This window comes from Lethenteron reissneri, chromosome 37, assembly GCF_015708825.2.
Source record: "Lethenteron reissneri isolate LAM-NWPU_2019-01 chromosome 37, ASM1570882v1, whole genome shotgun sequence".
Lineage (NCBI taxonomy): Eukaryota > Metazoa > Chordata > Hyperoartia > Petromyzontiformes > Petromyzontidae > Lethenteron > Lethenteron reissneri.
In genome coordinates, this window is record NC_083815.1 from 2,161,711 (window position 1) to 2,178,741 (window position 17,031).

Consider the following 17,031-nt stretch of genomic DNA (forward strand, 5'->3'; position numbering starts at 1 on the left):
GTGAAATCGGTGGCGGTGGGCGGCGGCGGCGGCGGTACAGCCGCACGCCATAATAGCGGCAGCCGGTGATCCTACCCCGGCAGGCCCGCGTAATGCGCCGATCCCCGTAATTACCGCGACTTAGCCGTGGTTGAGGTTAAGTTCTGGGACCGCGCCCCTCAACTCTTTCGTGTGGCAGCTTTAGCCGGGCGTGGCAGCGCATGCCCAGAAGTTGGCGGATTTACCTAGAAACGATCGTGTCCCATCGAGGTGGGGGGGGGGGGGGCGAGCCCTTGGTGCTGGGTCGTTTGGTGGGAACGCTCGACGTCCGGGGAATACCGGGTGGTGTCGGCGCGGGGAATGCAAGGAGATGGCGGTGCAAGCAATGGGCTTGCAAAACCGCCTGTGCGAGGCGTTGAGCGTTGCCCACCCGTACGTGTCGGTTTTGTACTCGGGTTTTGTCCCACTTGAAGCCAAACGCTTATTAATAGCATTGGCCAAACACCCCGAGGCAGTACGCTCAGAAAAAAGCAGCATTGAGACTCATTGAGGCTTTCCTGGATAAAGGAATAATTATCTCGGCGTGAAATATTTATGATGGCTTAGTTGGCGGCACATCCCTCCGACGTGTTTTCGAGTTTGGACCCACGTGTTGGTTCGGCACGATGTCCGACGTTTCGCTCCACGTGCTGAATGCTTCTTCAGGAATTGGATGCACCAGCAGCAGTAGGCAAACGCTATTTACAGGGACTCTTCTACTTACGAACGAGTTAGGTTCCAGAGGTCTGTTCGTAACTCGATTTGTTCGTAAATCCAACTTTACTCCTGTCGATTCCAAACACGTACGGAATGTACACTAAACACGGGGAATGGCTTTAAAAGTTGTATAATCTCCTGTAGATGTAAATGCCACTGGTTCTGCATGTTCTGCAGATGTAGTTGCCACCACCACTGTCTATTGCGCGGCGCTTGAACTTACGACTCTCGGTCTGGACAGGCAACTGGACATACAGACAGGTTTGTTCGTATCTCTGAAAGTTCGTAATTCGAATGTTCGTAAGTAGAGGAGTCCCCGTACTCGAGCACATGCGACGAAACCTCGAGCGTCGGGCCGAAGAGCACGCGCTACAATCCGAAAACACCGCGCTGAGCTGCGCGCGGCGCGATACGCAATAAAGCCGTGCCATTGCCTCTGTAATGGCACAGTTATGTTAATTTGGGGGAACGTTGCTTAAACTGGTCGACACATCGCGCGAATTAGACTATGATGTAATTTTGGCGCAGGGGCCTATGGCCTGTGAGGCAGCGCATTTTAGATATTTACTGAAATGCACTGCACATGGGCTCTTGGTTGAAAATAAGGGAGCTTTTGACCCATGTAGGTAATCCTATAATTGTTATTACTATTAATTTTTTTATCTTCCAGTCTCACCGCCCGTTAGCAGCGCGCCAAAATAATTTTGCGCCGGCTGTGAACGCCGAATTAAAATAAAATTGCTCGTCGCAATTATCGTGGGATTATCCCTTAATGTGCCAATGATGACATTGCCATTAGGGTAATGGGCCGCTTGTTTCATCTCTGTGTGTGCGCGTGCGTGCACCGAGCACTGAGGAGCTCTAGGAGCAGCCATCGCCCACTCTTCCCTCCTCACCGAGCCACCGTCATCACGGTCATCGCCAGTGAAACACCCTTCTCTGCGTGTAATCCATCGCTAGCGGCTTACATCAGGTTAATGCATTTATCTGCGATCACCGTGGCGTAAGTTGCGTCGCCGCGGCCTGGTGACAGGCTCGTGTCGGCCATCTTGAGGTGCTGCCACCCCGCCGTGTCACCCCGAGAGGCCTGGTCGCCAAGGGCTCGTGCCGGTTTCTCAGCTGTTGTGGAGTTGAAGCGTTTGTGTTTCGAAGAGAATGAACGTTGTTATTGTGCAGCTTCTTGAGATGCGAACACAGTTATGCACATTGTCACTCCACATTTATGACTTTGTCGTGTTTTGCATATCCTAAAAAAATTTTTTTGTAATAAACTATAAGTAGAGTTGAGCGTGGATAGTAGCACCGTGCAATACAGGTTGCTCAAGTTTTGCAGGGATATCTGGTGGGCAGCAGAAGGCATCGTTAATTGCAGTGGCCAAACTTCCCAATACACCACCCTCCTGAAACTCAATGAATTGCACATCGAGTCTTGAGACTCGATGTGCATCTCCTTGATGAACCCACACTCGGAAGGTTTGCTGCATGCCGATAATAATCTTCAGGTCTTCATCAATCCATTACTGTACAAATGCCGTATCGGTCACGGGGATCGTTTCACCCCGTGCATATTTTATATCGATCCCCACGTGATGTTGATATTCCTGGCAGTATCTACTCGCATGTACGACGATGCGTTGACTGTGGCTTGCGTGGTGTGTGCGTGTGTGTGTGCGTGTCTGCATGTCGCTTGCAGGACCCGCACAGCATCACCTTCCTGTGCGACCTCCACCTGAGCTTCCCGCACGACATCGTGGACAACATCCGCAAGCACTGCGTCGAGGGCCACATGGCGTACGCGCCCATCGTCATGCGCCTGGCGTGCGGGAAGTCTGCGCGCGAGCCCGACGGTGAGAGAGCCGGGCAAAGCGAGGGGGCTGGCACACGTGCAAGCGAGGGGGGGCACGTGAGAGGCAGACGCCTTACGACTGGCAGAGGTGACGTGCGCACAAGCGAACGAGCTAGCGGGCGCGCGAGTGCGTGATCAAGAGGATGGGCCAGAACTGAGCTGGTCGGTTGGTAGGCTTGCAAGTGAGCTGACTGGTTGGCAAGCAAGCGAACGGGTTAGTTTATGGACAAGTGAGAAACCTTGCGAGTGGGTGAACATGTGATCATGCTGGAAGTAGGTCAACAGTCCAGTGGATGAATGCGTGAGTATTAAGCGGGCTGGTGGGAGCAAGAGTGAGCGAGCAAATGGGCGACCAAGGAAACGGGCAGCTAGGCAACGGAGTTCGGCGATCGGGGCGGGCTGTCGGTCCATCAAGCGAGTGTGGACTCGGATGATAGGCAGGTGAGCGAGTGAGCGAGCGGCCAATCACGAGCGTGGCGCAAGGGGAACTCAAAACACTCTTTGAGAACAAAACGTGAGGCGGGGCGTGGGGGCGGACTGACGCCATCTCACGCCGCTCTTCCACATCTCTGGCCCGCCCGCACCCACTGCCTTGCTGCCAAACCGCGGCCGCAGCTCCCGATCCGGTGGTAGATGCAGAGCGTGGAGCTGGGTTGGGGAGAGCGTGGAGCTCACTGGGGCAGAGCGCGGAGCTCAGTTTGCGTCCGAGGCCGAGCCTAGTGTGTGCTCTTGTTAATCGTCGTCGAGACCGGAGCGATTGCTGTGCGATTGCTCATCCGATCGATGAGGCAATAGCACACCGAGAGCTCAAAGCGGTGACACGCTCAAGGCGTGGTAACGACGCGTCGATTAGTCACATTGAATTTCAGCTTACATCACTGTTGTCCATTTAACTGTGACCCCAGGTCATGTTTGGAGCTTGGCGGGACTGCGGGTTGATGGGGGGGTGGCATGAATGGTTACGTGCTCATTTAGCGTGGTGATTTTAGAGCGGTGAAGTGTTTTAGCCGGTGGAGCGGTGGTGCAGTGTGGTTAGCACACTGCACTATGAACAACAGCGGGCGTGAGTGTAAATCACAGCCACGGCCAGTGGCGAGTGATATCCGAGCCATTCCTGTGCGTCCTCCGCCCCCTTTCACCGACCTCGCGCTGACCAGCTTTGGCAAAGTACAGCCATAGTGGACTGACAAAGAAACAGAACCGACAGCACCGCTGTCATCTTACAGTCTAATTCCAAACGTGGTTGAAACGAGGATTGTCGCGTGTACGCATGGATTCTGTTTAACCCCTCTTTCTACCGATGCACCCCTCTGAACCTTCACCCCACTTCCCTCTATGGCCCCCCCCCCCCCCCCACTGTGTCCATGGCTCTTGCCTGACCCCCCTACCCACCCTCCCCCCTCACCTCCCCCGACCGTAATGCCGAACAGGCTACTGGGAGGTCAACGGCTTTGGGCTCTTTGGGATCTACAAGTCGGACTTCGATGGAATCGGGGGGATGAACACGCAGGAATTCCGCGACCACTGGGGCGGCGAGGACTGGGAGCTGCTGGACAGGTGCGGACGTTACACCTCGCATGGCGATTAAACACGCGCACGAGTACGCACGCTCGCTCGCTCGGATAGATGCACGTACGCACGGGAACGGTAAGTAGCCACGCACATGGCACAGGAGCTATGATGTCCTTTTGGCCGGACTGCTCCACTCCGAAGAGAGGAGCTTCAAGTAGGGGACCCAAGTCGTTTTGTGGGCGGTACTTATCTCTCATCTTCACGGCCTTCCCAAGCCGGTGTTGTGTGAAATTCCACATTTCTACGGTTGAAAGCGAGTCGTCCACTGACGTCCACCGACCGGGAATTTTGAAACTCGCGACCTTTGCCGCTCGCTCCGACCGCGACGCACAAAACGATTCGACCTGCGAATGGTGCGGGGGTCATTATTCAAATCAAGATGAGGTTTGTAGAAATATTTTACCGTGAATTGTTGTGTACATTCTAGATTTGAAGTTTTCGTGACTGCAGGGATCCATACTCTTTGTTTTTTTCGGTAAAGTCACGTAGGTAAAAAATAAAATGAATAAAAATTGAAAACAACTCAATTAAATCACGACTTTTTGGAAGCAACACAAGCATCTGTCATCAGGTGTGAACGCTCCAGCAAAATTACTGTAGCGTGTACAGCGTATGCGAATCGAACGGCGTCGATTCCCCGCTCGGAGCAGTTTGACGCATGTACCGTAAGTGTAAGATTGTTTTAATTGAGCAGGCAGGTTAATTGAGGAACGCCCATGAGATTATTTGCTGCTTGGAGGAGTTAATTAATTAATTGTTGGGGGCGCTCACACTTTTCTTTTTTTATCCGGGAAGAGATTTGCGGCGTGCAAGGACACGGGCGAGGTGTAATCCTTCGCGGCCACCTGCATGACTCACTCCCTTTTTACCAACCGCAGCTTTATTATTATTTTCTTTGTGATTTCCATCATCGTCCCAATCATCATCGTGAGTAACCACACCCTTGCGAGCCTCAATGAACAATGAGACGGCTTTTATCCATCACCGAGCCTGTCAGTCAGTAAGTCGCCCTGCCTCTTGTGTGTGTGTGTCATTAACACTCTATGGACGTTCACAAAAGTCCGCTGTGAAAATGGGAGGTGGGGGGGCGCCAGGGGGGGGTCACTTTCTCCGCTGGGTGTATCACAATACATCGGCTCGTTGATGAAATTCGATTCGTGCTATCGTTGACTCACGCATCCTGTCGCGCGTCCGCGAATCGGAATTTTATCTCTTAGGCAGATCGTGTAGGAGTTAAACGCCAGTCTACGCTTAGGGCCTGAGGAGCGAATCACCCAGAATTCGCTTCGACACATTGCAGAAGCTAAGCCGGATAGTGCTTGGATGGTTGAAGACCATGCAGGCTACTGTGGGTGTGTAACCCACGTGGGGAGCGGTAGTGCAGTGGTTAGAGCCCTGCACCATGAACCCGGAAACCTGGGTTCGATTGCTGCTCACAGTCAATACGAGTGACGATTATCCAAGCCGGTCCTGGACCTCCCCTATGTCGACTCGGCTGGACGTGATGCTGGCCACCCCCACCCCCTCGTGTGCCGTGTCGGCCTTCGTAGGTGCTACTCACTAACAGCACTTGCTCAGACAGTCTGGTTCAGGCTGTGCGGCGGGGGATCTTTGTCTTCATCTCGTAACCCACGTGTGGCTGTCTGGCGCGCGATGCTGCAGGGTACTCCAGGCCGGTCTGGAGGTGGAGCGCCTGCACTTGAGGAACTTCTACCACTACTTCCACTCGCGGCACGGCATGTGGAACCAGATGAAGGGCGCGCAGGACCGGGAGTGATGACCCGGTGTGACCCACGGTTACCCGGCATGACCCGGCGACTCTGAACCAACCTCTTTGCTCCGTTTCCACGACTCGGCATGCCACTTTCCTCCATCGTTTACGAGCCTGCGGTTGGGAGTTTTATTTTGTTACTTTTGCTTTTGGTGTTTCGTTTTTTTTATATCGTCCGCAGTTGGGTCGTGGGCGAGGGACCCCGGGAAGGGTGGCGTGGGGCAGAGAGGAGACGTCCTGGAAGACCTGAAAAAAAAACACGCACGCAAGGGGCAAAAGGAAAAATGTTTTAGATCCTACGTGTGGGCATTTCAAGGAATGCCAGCAAGCGGAGAGGGCTGACTTGTACGAATTATTTCTTGTGAACGATTATTGCAAAAGGTATGAAGATGGATGGGGACGGCTCTTCGTCAACTGCAGAGCGACATTCGAGCATCGTTTGCGGTTTGTTGCCATCGCGCGCCGTAAAATGATGGGTGTGCGCCGAGCGAAGGGTGAACACTCCTTACTTTTACTGCCTTCGCTGCTGAAAGCGAAAACCTGGAACGGATTGATGAACGACCGCACTGCGCAGCACAGCACCAAAGGCAGTGCCGAGGGAGACGTCGTCAGCCGCGGAACCTGAACGGAATCAAAGAAATCTCGCCCGGATATATTTCTGGGCGAGCGTTTTAAGAGCGCAAGAAGCGAACTGAAACGTGGAAGGCGAGGGCTGCCGAGCTCGTGAGCGTGGCACCCTGACTCTTGGCACGTCCACTTTGTTGACATTTATTCAAACAAAATTGTAACGATATCGCTTTGTTTTCCTTTAACCTATTGCCGATTGGGGTGTCGTTCGGACGTGTCCCGTTTACCCATGTTTTCTTATTGGCCACATTGGCACCGTTTCATTTTTCTGCAAGCTCTTCCCCGGTTTTACGTCACTGTGGATTTGCATTCACCATTCGTTCCTTGGTTGTGCGTTTTTGTTTTCGCGTAAAGGGTTGTCGGCGGAGGTCCCGTCCTCCGCTTTGGGGCGACACGACAAGCCGTCCGTCCGACGTAGCTCTATCAAGGCCGCCCATCGACGACCAGCAGAGACGTGTGCCCCCGTCGTGTGCGAATGTGACTTTTTGTGACGCTAAGGATTCACCTCCCCCCCCCCCCCCCCCCAACAGTCTGAAGTAGAGAGAAATTCGAAAAATGCGATGAATTGCTCGCACATTACTGAATTGGGAAAAGTCACGTAGCAACATCCGCCCCTACCTAGTGGCAGACCAATGCCCCGCTTGCGACGTTCACTTTGGCCGCACGGGGACAGCAGCCACAGGGTGAGTCCCGAAATGCACTGCATGGGAGGCAACGGTATGAATATTAAGTTGTAATGGCCATGATGAAGAACCCAGAGAAACGAGAGGTCAGGGGACATGACCAGTTCAAAAGGCACGGCTTAATATGGGGCCGCTTGCGGTGATGCCAACGCTTGGCCAGCCAGCGTTTGGTGGAGTCACCGACTCGCGTTTCGCTTTGCCGTCCGTGACTATCGCACAATGCTCGTAATGATTGGCACACGGCAACTTGAACACTGAGCACACACAGGCACACGCATGGCGAGAGCAGTCCTTCGAGCTCGTGTGTAGGGAATGCAGGGAGCGAGATTCGGGCGGTTGTCGGCCAAGCGGGTAGGTGACGAGCCTGGAGTGGTTATATGTTGATGGTGCGCATGCGAAGTTAACTACCTCGCCTGGTGTGTAGGAGGTCGTGGGTTCGATCCTGACCCTGATGCCTGTATATTTGGAGTTTGCGTGTCTAATCTCCCTGTGGTCGCGTACATTATTCTCCCGGTTTTTCCCTCCACATTTAAAATCAATGCGCATTTGGCTCCTATAATTTTCCGCGTGATATGCCACAGTCGTTGTGCCATCATTTGTGATAGCCTGGTCCCTACTGAAAAAGAGCTATATAGCTCTGTGGGGCTTTACCTGGTGAAATCAAACGTAGGATAGGTTTTCCCTATTTTTCTGGCAACACAACAGGTGTTGAGATGTTAAAACACCAAACTGAAACCTTTTACAAACTAAAATGTAGTTTTTAGTTTTTGAAGTCCGTGGCCCATATTCCACAGGAGGAGCACTAACAACTCCATTGCGGAATGACCACGGACTCATGTATCACCGCTCATGACTCTCTATTATAGATCGAGGGCATTGGAAATTCATAGCCAGGGAGCCTTGGATTTGGCGAAGGCTCCGCAGTCCGTTGTGTGAATGTCATCGCTCGTTCCCTAAGGTGGTGCAGGAGCTGCTTTGCCTCTTCATTTGCGTAATAGGCGACGGTTAAAAATATACTCTTTTTGGACGGGGGCTGAAATTATCTTTGAAAGGAGTCAATCATTTCAGATTTTTTTGGGTAAAAAAAAACGAACGTCCAAAAATTAGAGGGCACAAAGAACGTAGTCACGGGGTCACCGCGAGCCTCGGCCTACCACGCGCTCGCCTCGTAGAGATCCCGCGAACCTCGTTGTTGGACAATAATCGTCCAAACAAATTAAAGTATATTTCCTTAGTGATAAAAAATATATTAAAATATATATATAAATAATTTACGAAAATTTACGTCCAAAAAAACAGAAAGAGCCCCACGTTTGCCACTCGCAGGGCCACGTGGTACAGACTGAAGCGTCCAAGGGCGCACGTGTTGACGAGCCGAGTCCGTGTGCGGTGTGGCTCTTCAAGTGCCGCGCGCTCCGAGACTCCACGAGTCCGGCTTGAAGAGCTTTCGGCCGTGTAGGCTGTAGGCTGTGGGCAGCGAGCGAACGCGAGAGCCGGGTAACTCTTCTGAGGTGGCGAATGAGAGTGGGTGGGGTGGGGGCGCTGAGCCCCCTTGAGCCCCGTGAGTCCCGCTACACGTGTTCACGGTGTTCGCTTGGACCAACGTCTCGCTGGAGAGCCCCCAACGCTGGCGCCGCCCGGGTTCACAGCCGTCGATGCCATTTCGCTTTCGTTAAACGGAGAGGATTTTTTTTTATATATATACGTATACTGTACAGACGTTTCTACGCGTTATATAACGATGCATCAATGCCAGGGCGTCATCTCTTACAGGTCACCGAGGGTTTTTGTAAAATGTGGTCGCGCTGCGTTTTTACCTGTTGGGTTCTGGTTTTTTCTTGGCACACTTGACGGCATTTTATTTAAAAGTTATTTAACGTGCTTTTGTGCCCGTTTAAAAATTAACTACTGAACTCGCTGGATTTCTATCGAGGAAATCCTTTACATTTTTAACTTATATCTTGAGTCGTTATCATTGCAAACACTGGATCTTTTAGGTATATTTTATCGATATTTTAGTTTTGCTATTACGTAATCACGTCTTGTTCCCCCCCATTCCGATTCCCGCCCGCTTTGGTCCTACTGCGCTCCGTGTCAGTCGCCACAATCGTCCCGATGTTTGTTTGCCCCCCCCCCCACGGCCCGCTGCTCGAAGACGTCCACACGGCCCGGGTTTGGCATTCGGATCGCGTAACGAGAAGCGGCTCATCGGCCAAAGCAGTGCGATGGGAAATCTCCATTCCGCTGATTGACATCGCCACCACTGCTGCACCAGGCAAGGCTCTTTGAGCCGTGACCCTGTGTGCATGTTGACCTTCTACCCCCTGTGTGCCTGTTGACCTTCTACCGCACACCGTGCTTAGCCGACAGTGTGGGAGGAAGGTAACGGCGGCATCGCACCCTCCGTCTCGTTTGGGGGAGTTGGCACCTCGGCCATCGGCGGACAACGGCGATCTGTGTTTTTTCGCGCGACCTGGTTGCACGCAATTGAATCGCTCATTTGCGGGACGCGTCTCCGTTGCCGGTTGCGAGCGGTTGGTGCAACCCGAGTTGCTCAGAGGAGAGGCAAGACTCTCGAGCAACGGTGTCGGTCTGCTCGGCGATTGGTGGCGACGCGGCTTCGCCACGTGCACAACACGATCGTCACGGTCTAACGCTTGGGAGGAGGCTTTCGCAACCAATATTAGCCATGGTGGAGTCTTTTTTAGGGCAGAGCGCGTAAATATAAATGTGTCGTTAAACCCGTAACCACCCGACACAGCCAATTAGTAAGGTTTGTCACGTGAACAGAACACCTACAGCATTTACTATTCGAGTGGGCTTATTCTCCAACGCACCGGTGTGCTGGACTAGTAACGAATTGGCATGTTTTCTTTACGTGACGGGTTTAACAACATTTATATTTACGCGATCCAACCCTAAAAACCTCTTATGGACGATCGTTTGCAATGACAACTTGGGGGGGAGGGGCTTACCAGAAAAGGGGCGTGGCCTGTGCTGTAGAGGGCTTGGCCAGACACGCCCCTCGTGCGCAACGAATCGCTGGGACGTGCAACGAAGCCACTTTTAAAACGTGGGGGCTTTCGCCAACAAATATAATTTATCCGTGGGTTTGGAACATAGTCGTTTGCAAGGGCAAGGCGATCGGGTTTCGGCGATTCGGAAGAGCGATTGTGGACCGCGTGGCCGATGGCTCGGGCCGTTGAGACGCTGTTTTTCTAAGCGGCCGGAAAACTGAAAGTGGAAAACATTGCTACTGAAATGTCAACGTACTGTCACGCTCTAGGAAGATGATTACAGCAATAGGTTAATTTTAACTTATTAAAAAAAGAGAGTTTTATTTATATGTATCGTAATGCTGTCAACTGCTGGGTTATTTAGCCATGTGTCCACTCGTGGCCCCACGTTACATGGTCAGCTGGTGAAATATTTTTCGCGATCCCGAGATATTGTCACGAGCATTTATGTCGCGAGTGCTGCCTCTGTAAAAATGTTGAAAGTAATGGTTCAGGTTTTATTTGTTTTTTTTTTTATATCTCTAAACAACCCGGCAAAGTGAAGCAAAAACCTCCTCTTGAAAACAAGTGACCGCACTGCGTGTGGAGCGCCACGAGAGCGCTTTGGCGACGCAATGTCGGCGTCTTCACTCTTGCTTCGCTCTGCACCTAACCCGTTACACTCGTCTATGTTGTGTTCATAATGGAGGTTTTTTTTGGGTTGGATGGTGTGAATATCAATGTATCGTTGACCGTATTTTATGTTTTTCATATTCAACTCGGGTGTCATGTGTATATTTTTGACCGTTTTCTCTCCCGAATTTACTTGAACATTTTTTTTTATTTCCCCCCTCGTGGTTCCCAATAACCGGTGCGCGCGCGCACGTGATTTCATTCGCCGCAGCTTAGCCGCCAATGTCTTGGGGACTCTTTTATTTTGCACGTCCCGTAATCACGGCGGCTTTTGAGGAGGGGTCGACGGAACGCCCGGGGTTTGCGTCGTTCAACGAGCGCCACTCCCCACCTCCAGCGGAACGAGCTGGTGCCCGTAGGAAGGCAGGACAGCAAGTCGGTTTGATAGGCCGTCTGCTTAGTGGAGATTCGAGCATCCTCCCCTCCTCATCTCTTAAGCTTTCTCCGGTTTATCCCGGTTGCCTCTACGTGAAAAGATGTACCCGATTAGCAATTTGACATTCAACTGAAGCAAATTAGTTGGTGATGCGGCATTGGTAGGAGCGCACGAACGGCAAAAGGAAACTCAACACATTTGTCAACAGCAATAACATTGCCTTTCAGAGGAAAAAAAGTATGTTATAATACACGACGTTTCTGTGCAACGGCCCTTCACAGCACCTGGAAGAGGCCAGAGAGGCAGAGGTCAAACTTTTCAGAAGTTTATTTCCCAAGTAAAGCCTATTGAGCTATGAAAGCTCCGTTTAAAGGACCACACGGCTGGCAGTTGATGACAGCAGTAGCAGCAAAGCGTTAAAGTGCCTCCATGTGCTGTGAAGGAGGACCATTGCCCGAAACGTCATCTATTTATTTTCATTTTTTAATTGCAAGGCGACAGTGTTATTTACGAATGTGTTGAGTTTAAATATGTTTAAATATAAAGCAGGACCTTGCTGATAACAAGCCTCGAAGACTTGACGGGAGCACTGCTGCGCCAAGGAAATAATAATAAATATAATCACGATAACAATAATGGGTGAAACACTTGTGGGGTGCAATGTAGGAAACCTAACAGGTTGCCATAGAGCTTCAGGGGCTGTGGTGGGTAGCTGAAGGCAGTGCTGCAGTGGAATCCACTGTTGTGCTGTACTTTGAGCGCTTCACGTCTATGCTCCCCACCTTCACGTGGTGCGGTTTGGTAAAAAAAAAAAAATCCCTCCCCCCACGAGGACGGGGTTCTATATATATGCATGTTGAACTTATTTCGCACCCTATGTAGCCAGCCGTGCTAATTGGAGGTGCGGGGGAAGGACAACAAACTAAACACAAAAAGCAGTTCTAAAGAAATGCATTTTCAATCTAGATGACGATTTAAAAGTGCATAGCTCCAGTGGCTTCCTGATATCGGAAAGGAAGAGCGTTCCAGACGGCCGCAGAAGCGCGTCTGAAAGCGTCATGCGATGCGGCAGTTGCCGTCTTTATTCGATGGCACAAGAAGGCCCTCGTTGTGGCCGTGAGTTGACAACAAATGGCCGTACAAGCGTCGGCTCTGGTCATGATGACGGGGTTCCACGCCCCACGTGGAACCCAAAACGGACGCGAAGGCGAACGAACGCCACGCGTCGTGATCCGTCCAGGCGGTGGGGTGACCTTTCCCCTCTAGCCAGACCCCCGGGACGCAATTACAAATTCATCTTGCAAGCGGCGTTGTCAGGTGTAAATTCCAAATCATTGAAATGGCAAGGATTGCGGTTAATTTGCCAGTTACGCAGTCACAGTTGTAAGTGATCTCTGGTGTATCCGTGGCTTTCTTTTTTCTGGCCCCGAACTCCTGCACTTTCCCTGGGGTCGTCCTCATGATAGTTCACACTGGGAGGGGGGAAACATTGTGTGTACACTCCTAATCGGTGGCGGTCATTACATAACGCTCGGATGCTTGTGTGCGTAATATATTTTACAGTTTATATTTTTATTTTGTCCTCGGATGTGAACGGGCTGTTTTAGGTGATCGCACTCCTAAAATTGGAGTTCCTCTTGCCCTCGGTGTGTCTGTGATGCCCTGCGGTGGGTGGGTGTCCGTGATATTCTGGTCGTGTTGGGAGGTCTCAGATAGGACGGTTCCATGGTGTCCTGGATATCATCGTCGCGTCTCAGATATTTTTGGTGTGTAGGATGTTCTTGATGTATGGGGATATCTTCGTGAGCGTTCGAGTGTTTGAATGTTATAGGTCAATCGTCACGGGTGTCTTTAATGTTCTGGTTGATGGGCACTCTGGTTGTCGATGATGTTATGGGTGACCTGGCTTTGTCTGGCCCTGGGTTTCTTGGATGTTCAGCACATCCCCTGGATGGTTACGCGTGAGATGGCTCTGGCCTGTGGTGAATATTGACACCGGTGAACCCCCTGTGCAGCCTTCTTGTGCTGCTACTAAGAACATCTGCTGCAATGATGAAGGATTATTTTTAAAAAAAAATATCCCGGTAAACGTCACTTAGCAGAATTTGCCTTCACGTTTTTATGGACTTATCTTAAATATGGATATTAATAATTATATAAAAACCTATTCATGATGTTACAATTGGAGTAACAAAAAAATATTAAAGTGTCCATTGAGGCAAGGTTTCTTAACATCGCTCGTGTCACCTTCTTTCATGTGCCACCCTTCCAGGCCTGCCAATCTCCCGTGAACAAATAATTGGGTGCACGTGAGAACGCGGCGTTTGAGATGCCCCCTTTTTTGAAAAGAACGTTATCACCGTCCTCAAAAAAACGTCGGCTCGTTTCCTCCTCGCCGTTTCTTTTTTTGTGACCACGGCGGTAGATGCCGGTGATCCAGCGCTTGCAAAGGCAAGTGTTGGCGGATCACGTCGGTCTGGTGACACTGCCAGACCGTTTCTTGGGATGCGACGTGGCGGTACGGCAAAGTGGGTTCACCCGTCCCCTTGTGTGCGGACTTGTTGAGCGTTACCGCCACCCCGCTTGCGTGGCAAGAAGCCACCTCCGGCTACTCCGGAGACAGCCTCTAGCACGCAACGCACTCAATAAAGCAAATGGAAACCAGTCCTGATGTAGCAGGACTCCCCCCCCCCCCCCCCCCCCCCCGGGAGACACGGTTAGGCTTTCCTAGATAAATAAATGGCATTATAATTACCATTACATATTTTATGGGTTTGTTGCAGTTGAGTGGACATGGGGATCTCGGTGCAGTTGAGTTCTGGGTATCCTCGATGTTGCAGGTGTCTGGTTCTGGGTATCCATAGTTCTGTGTGTGTGGTTCTGGGTGTCCTGTTCTGTGTGTGTGGATGTTGCAGGTGTCTGGTTCTGGGTATCCATAGTTCTGTGTGTGTGGTTCTGGGTGTCATCTGTTCTGTGTGTGTGGTTCTGGGTATCGACTGTTCTGTGTGTGTGGTTCTGGGTGTCATCTGTTCTGTGTGTGTGGTTCTGGGTGTCATCTGTTCTGTGTGTGTGGTTCTGTGTGTCATCTGTTCTGTGTGTGTGGTTCTGGGTGTCATCTGTTCTGAGTGTGTAGTTCTGGGTATCATGTTCTGTGTGTGTGGTTCTGGGTGTCATCTGTTCTGTGTGTGTGGTTCTGGGTGTCATCTGTTCTGTGTGTGTGGTTCTGGGTGTCATCTGTTCTGTGTGTGTGGTTCTGGGTGTCATCTGTTCTGAGTGTGTGGTTCTGGGTGTCATCTGTTCTGTGTGTGTGGTTCTGGGTGTCATCTGTTCTGTGTGTGTGGTTCTGGGTGTCATCTGTTCTGTGTGTGTGGTTCTGGGTGTCATCTGTTCTGTGTGTCTGGTTCTGGGTGTCATCTGTTCTGTGTGTCTGGTTCTGGGTGTCCTCTGTTCTGTGTGTGTGGTTCTGGGTGTCATCTGTTCTGTGTGTGTGGTTCTGGGTGTCCTCTGTTCTGTGTGTGTGGTTCTGGGTGTCCTCTGTTCTGTGTGTGTGGTTCTGGGTGTCCTGTTCTGTGTGTGTGGTTCTGGGTGTCATCTGTTCTGTGAGTGTGGCTCTGGGTGTCATGTTCTGTGTGTGTGGTTCTGGGTATCATCTGTTCTGAGTGTGTGGTTCTGGGTGTCCTCTGTTCTGTGTGTGTGGTTCTGGGTGTCATCTGTTCTGTGTGTGTGGTTCTGGGTGTCCTCTGTTCTGTGTGTGTGGTTCTGGGTGTCTTCTGTTCTGTGTGTGTGGTTCTGGGTGTCCTCTGTTCTGTGTGTGTGGTTCTGGGTATCCTCTGTTCTGTGTGTGTGGTTCTGGGTGTCCTCTGTTCTGTGTGTGTGGTTCTGGGTATCCTCTGTTCTGTGTGTGTGGTTCTGGGTGTCTTCTGTTCTGTGTGTGTGGTTCTGGGTGTCATCTGTTCTGTGTGTGTGGTTCTGGGTGTCATCTGTTCTGTGTATGTGGTTCTGGGTGTCATCTGTTCTGTGTGTGTGGTTCTGGGTGTCATCTGTTCTGTGTGTGTGGTTCTGGGTGTCATCTGTTCTGTGTGTGTGGTTCTGGGTGTCATCTGTTCTGTGTGTGTGGTTCTGGGTGTCATCTGTTCTGTGTGTGTGGTTCTGGGTATCGACTGTTCTGTGTGTGTGGTTCTGGGTGTCATCTGTTCTGTGTGTGTGGTTCTGGGTGTCCTCTGTTCTGTGTGTGTGGTTCTGGGTGTCATCTGTTCTGAGTGTGTGGTTCTGGGTGTCATCTGTTCTGTGTGTGTGGTTCTGGGTGTCATCTGTTCTGTGTGTGTGGTTCTGGGTGTCATCTGTTCTGTGTGTCTGGTTCTGGGTATTCTCTGTTCTGTGTGTGTAGTTCTGGGTATCCTCTGTTCTGTGTGTGTGGTTCTGGGTATCCTCTGTTTTGTGTGTCTGGTTCTGGGTGTCCTCTGTTCTGTGTGTGTGGTTCTGGGTGTCATCTGTTCTGTGTGTGTGGTTCTGCATATCCTGGATGTTCTGGGTGGTCTGGTTGAGTGCCTTTCAGGGTGGGATCGCTGCTTTGTTGGAAGTTTGTAGACAAGGGCCCGGGCTGTCCGTTTTTCCTGATTTCTGTGAAATTACATATTTACTGTATTATGATGGTTATTAATACTACTTTGGGAGTTTTGTTTCTTCTGGGGTTTTTTTGTTAAATAAAGTTAGTTAAGCATAACACGGGGTGGTACGTGTCCTTTTTTCTTGCTGTCTTGATGAATCACCAAGTCTGCTCTCGTTTGCCCAGTTGCTTTCCCAATTGTGATGTCAGCAATATGTCACGGGACAGATGTCTGTTCGGATCTCGAGCATGCTCTGCTCGATTTTTAGGACGGTCCACAGAAACCAAGGTTAAAGTGAACCAAGAAGATCTCTCCTATCCACACACTGGGCACACTTGCCCGAGTGCACTGCTGCAGATACACATGTGAATAACACTGGTCAACAAAAAAAAAACGATTTTTTTTCTGGCCTGGACGTTTGCAGCTGTTTTAGACTAATTTCAGGGTGCGATTCCAAATCTGATCTCAGATTTGTTCTATCACATCATTGTTATGCTATCGGCATACCCCATTTTCATTGAACCTGGCGATTCGGGTTCCATTCCCGCTCACGGCCAGCACCAGTGACGATTATCTGAACCGGTCCTGGGCCTCCCCTAGGTCGACTCAGCCTGAAATGAGTACCTGGTGCGGTGTGTAAACATCGCCACTGAGGAGACAAAGGCGGTCGGGCGTGGTGCTGGCCACCCCACCCCCTTGTGTACCGTTCCGACCTTCATAGGTGCTCGCTAACAGCACTTGCCCCTACAGTCTGTTAAGGCTACACGGGGGATCTTTGTCTTTGTGTGCACGCGTAAACGTTCACCGCGCTGCGCTCCGCGGAACCCGGCCACCCGAGTTCGATTCCGTCACTGGTGTTGACCGTGAGCGGATTATCAGGACCGGTCCTGGGCCTCCCCGAGGTAGACTCGGCCTCAAATGAGTAGCTGGTGCGATGTGTAAGCATCCTCACTGGGGAAATGAGGGCGGCAGGTCGTGGTGCTGACTACCCATCCCTTCATAGGTGCTCGTTAACAGCACTTTCCCCACCAATCTGTGAAGGCTGTGAGGATATCTTTGTATTGGTGGCTTTAACCGCACAAATACCTAGACATGAATTGCACAAAAAAAGTTACAGACAAGGTT

General features: G+C 51.2%; 1 protein-coding gene across 1 annotated transcript in view; it reads left to right on the forward strand.

Moving 5' to 3' along the window:
- LOC133351310 (N-acetyl-beta-glucosaminyl-glycoprotein 4-beta-N-acetylgalactosaminyltransferase 1-like) overlaps window positions 1-16,022 on the forward strand; it is a 110,226-nt gene extending 94,204 nt beyond the window's left edge. Inside the window, exons 20-22 of the mRNA XM_061566410.1 lie at window positions 2,429-2,582; window positions 4,012-4,138; window positions 5,816-16,022. Of these exons, the coding sequence (XP_061422394.1) occupies window positions 2,429-2,582; window positions 4,012-4,138; window positions 5,816-5,930 (396 nt within the window). The 3' untranslated portion in view covers window positions 5,931-16,022. The remainder of the gene's footprint in view (window positions 1-2,428; window positions 2,583-4,011; window positions 4,139-5,815) is intronic.
- Window positions 16,023-17,031: the final 1,009 nt, after the last annotated feature.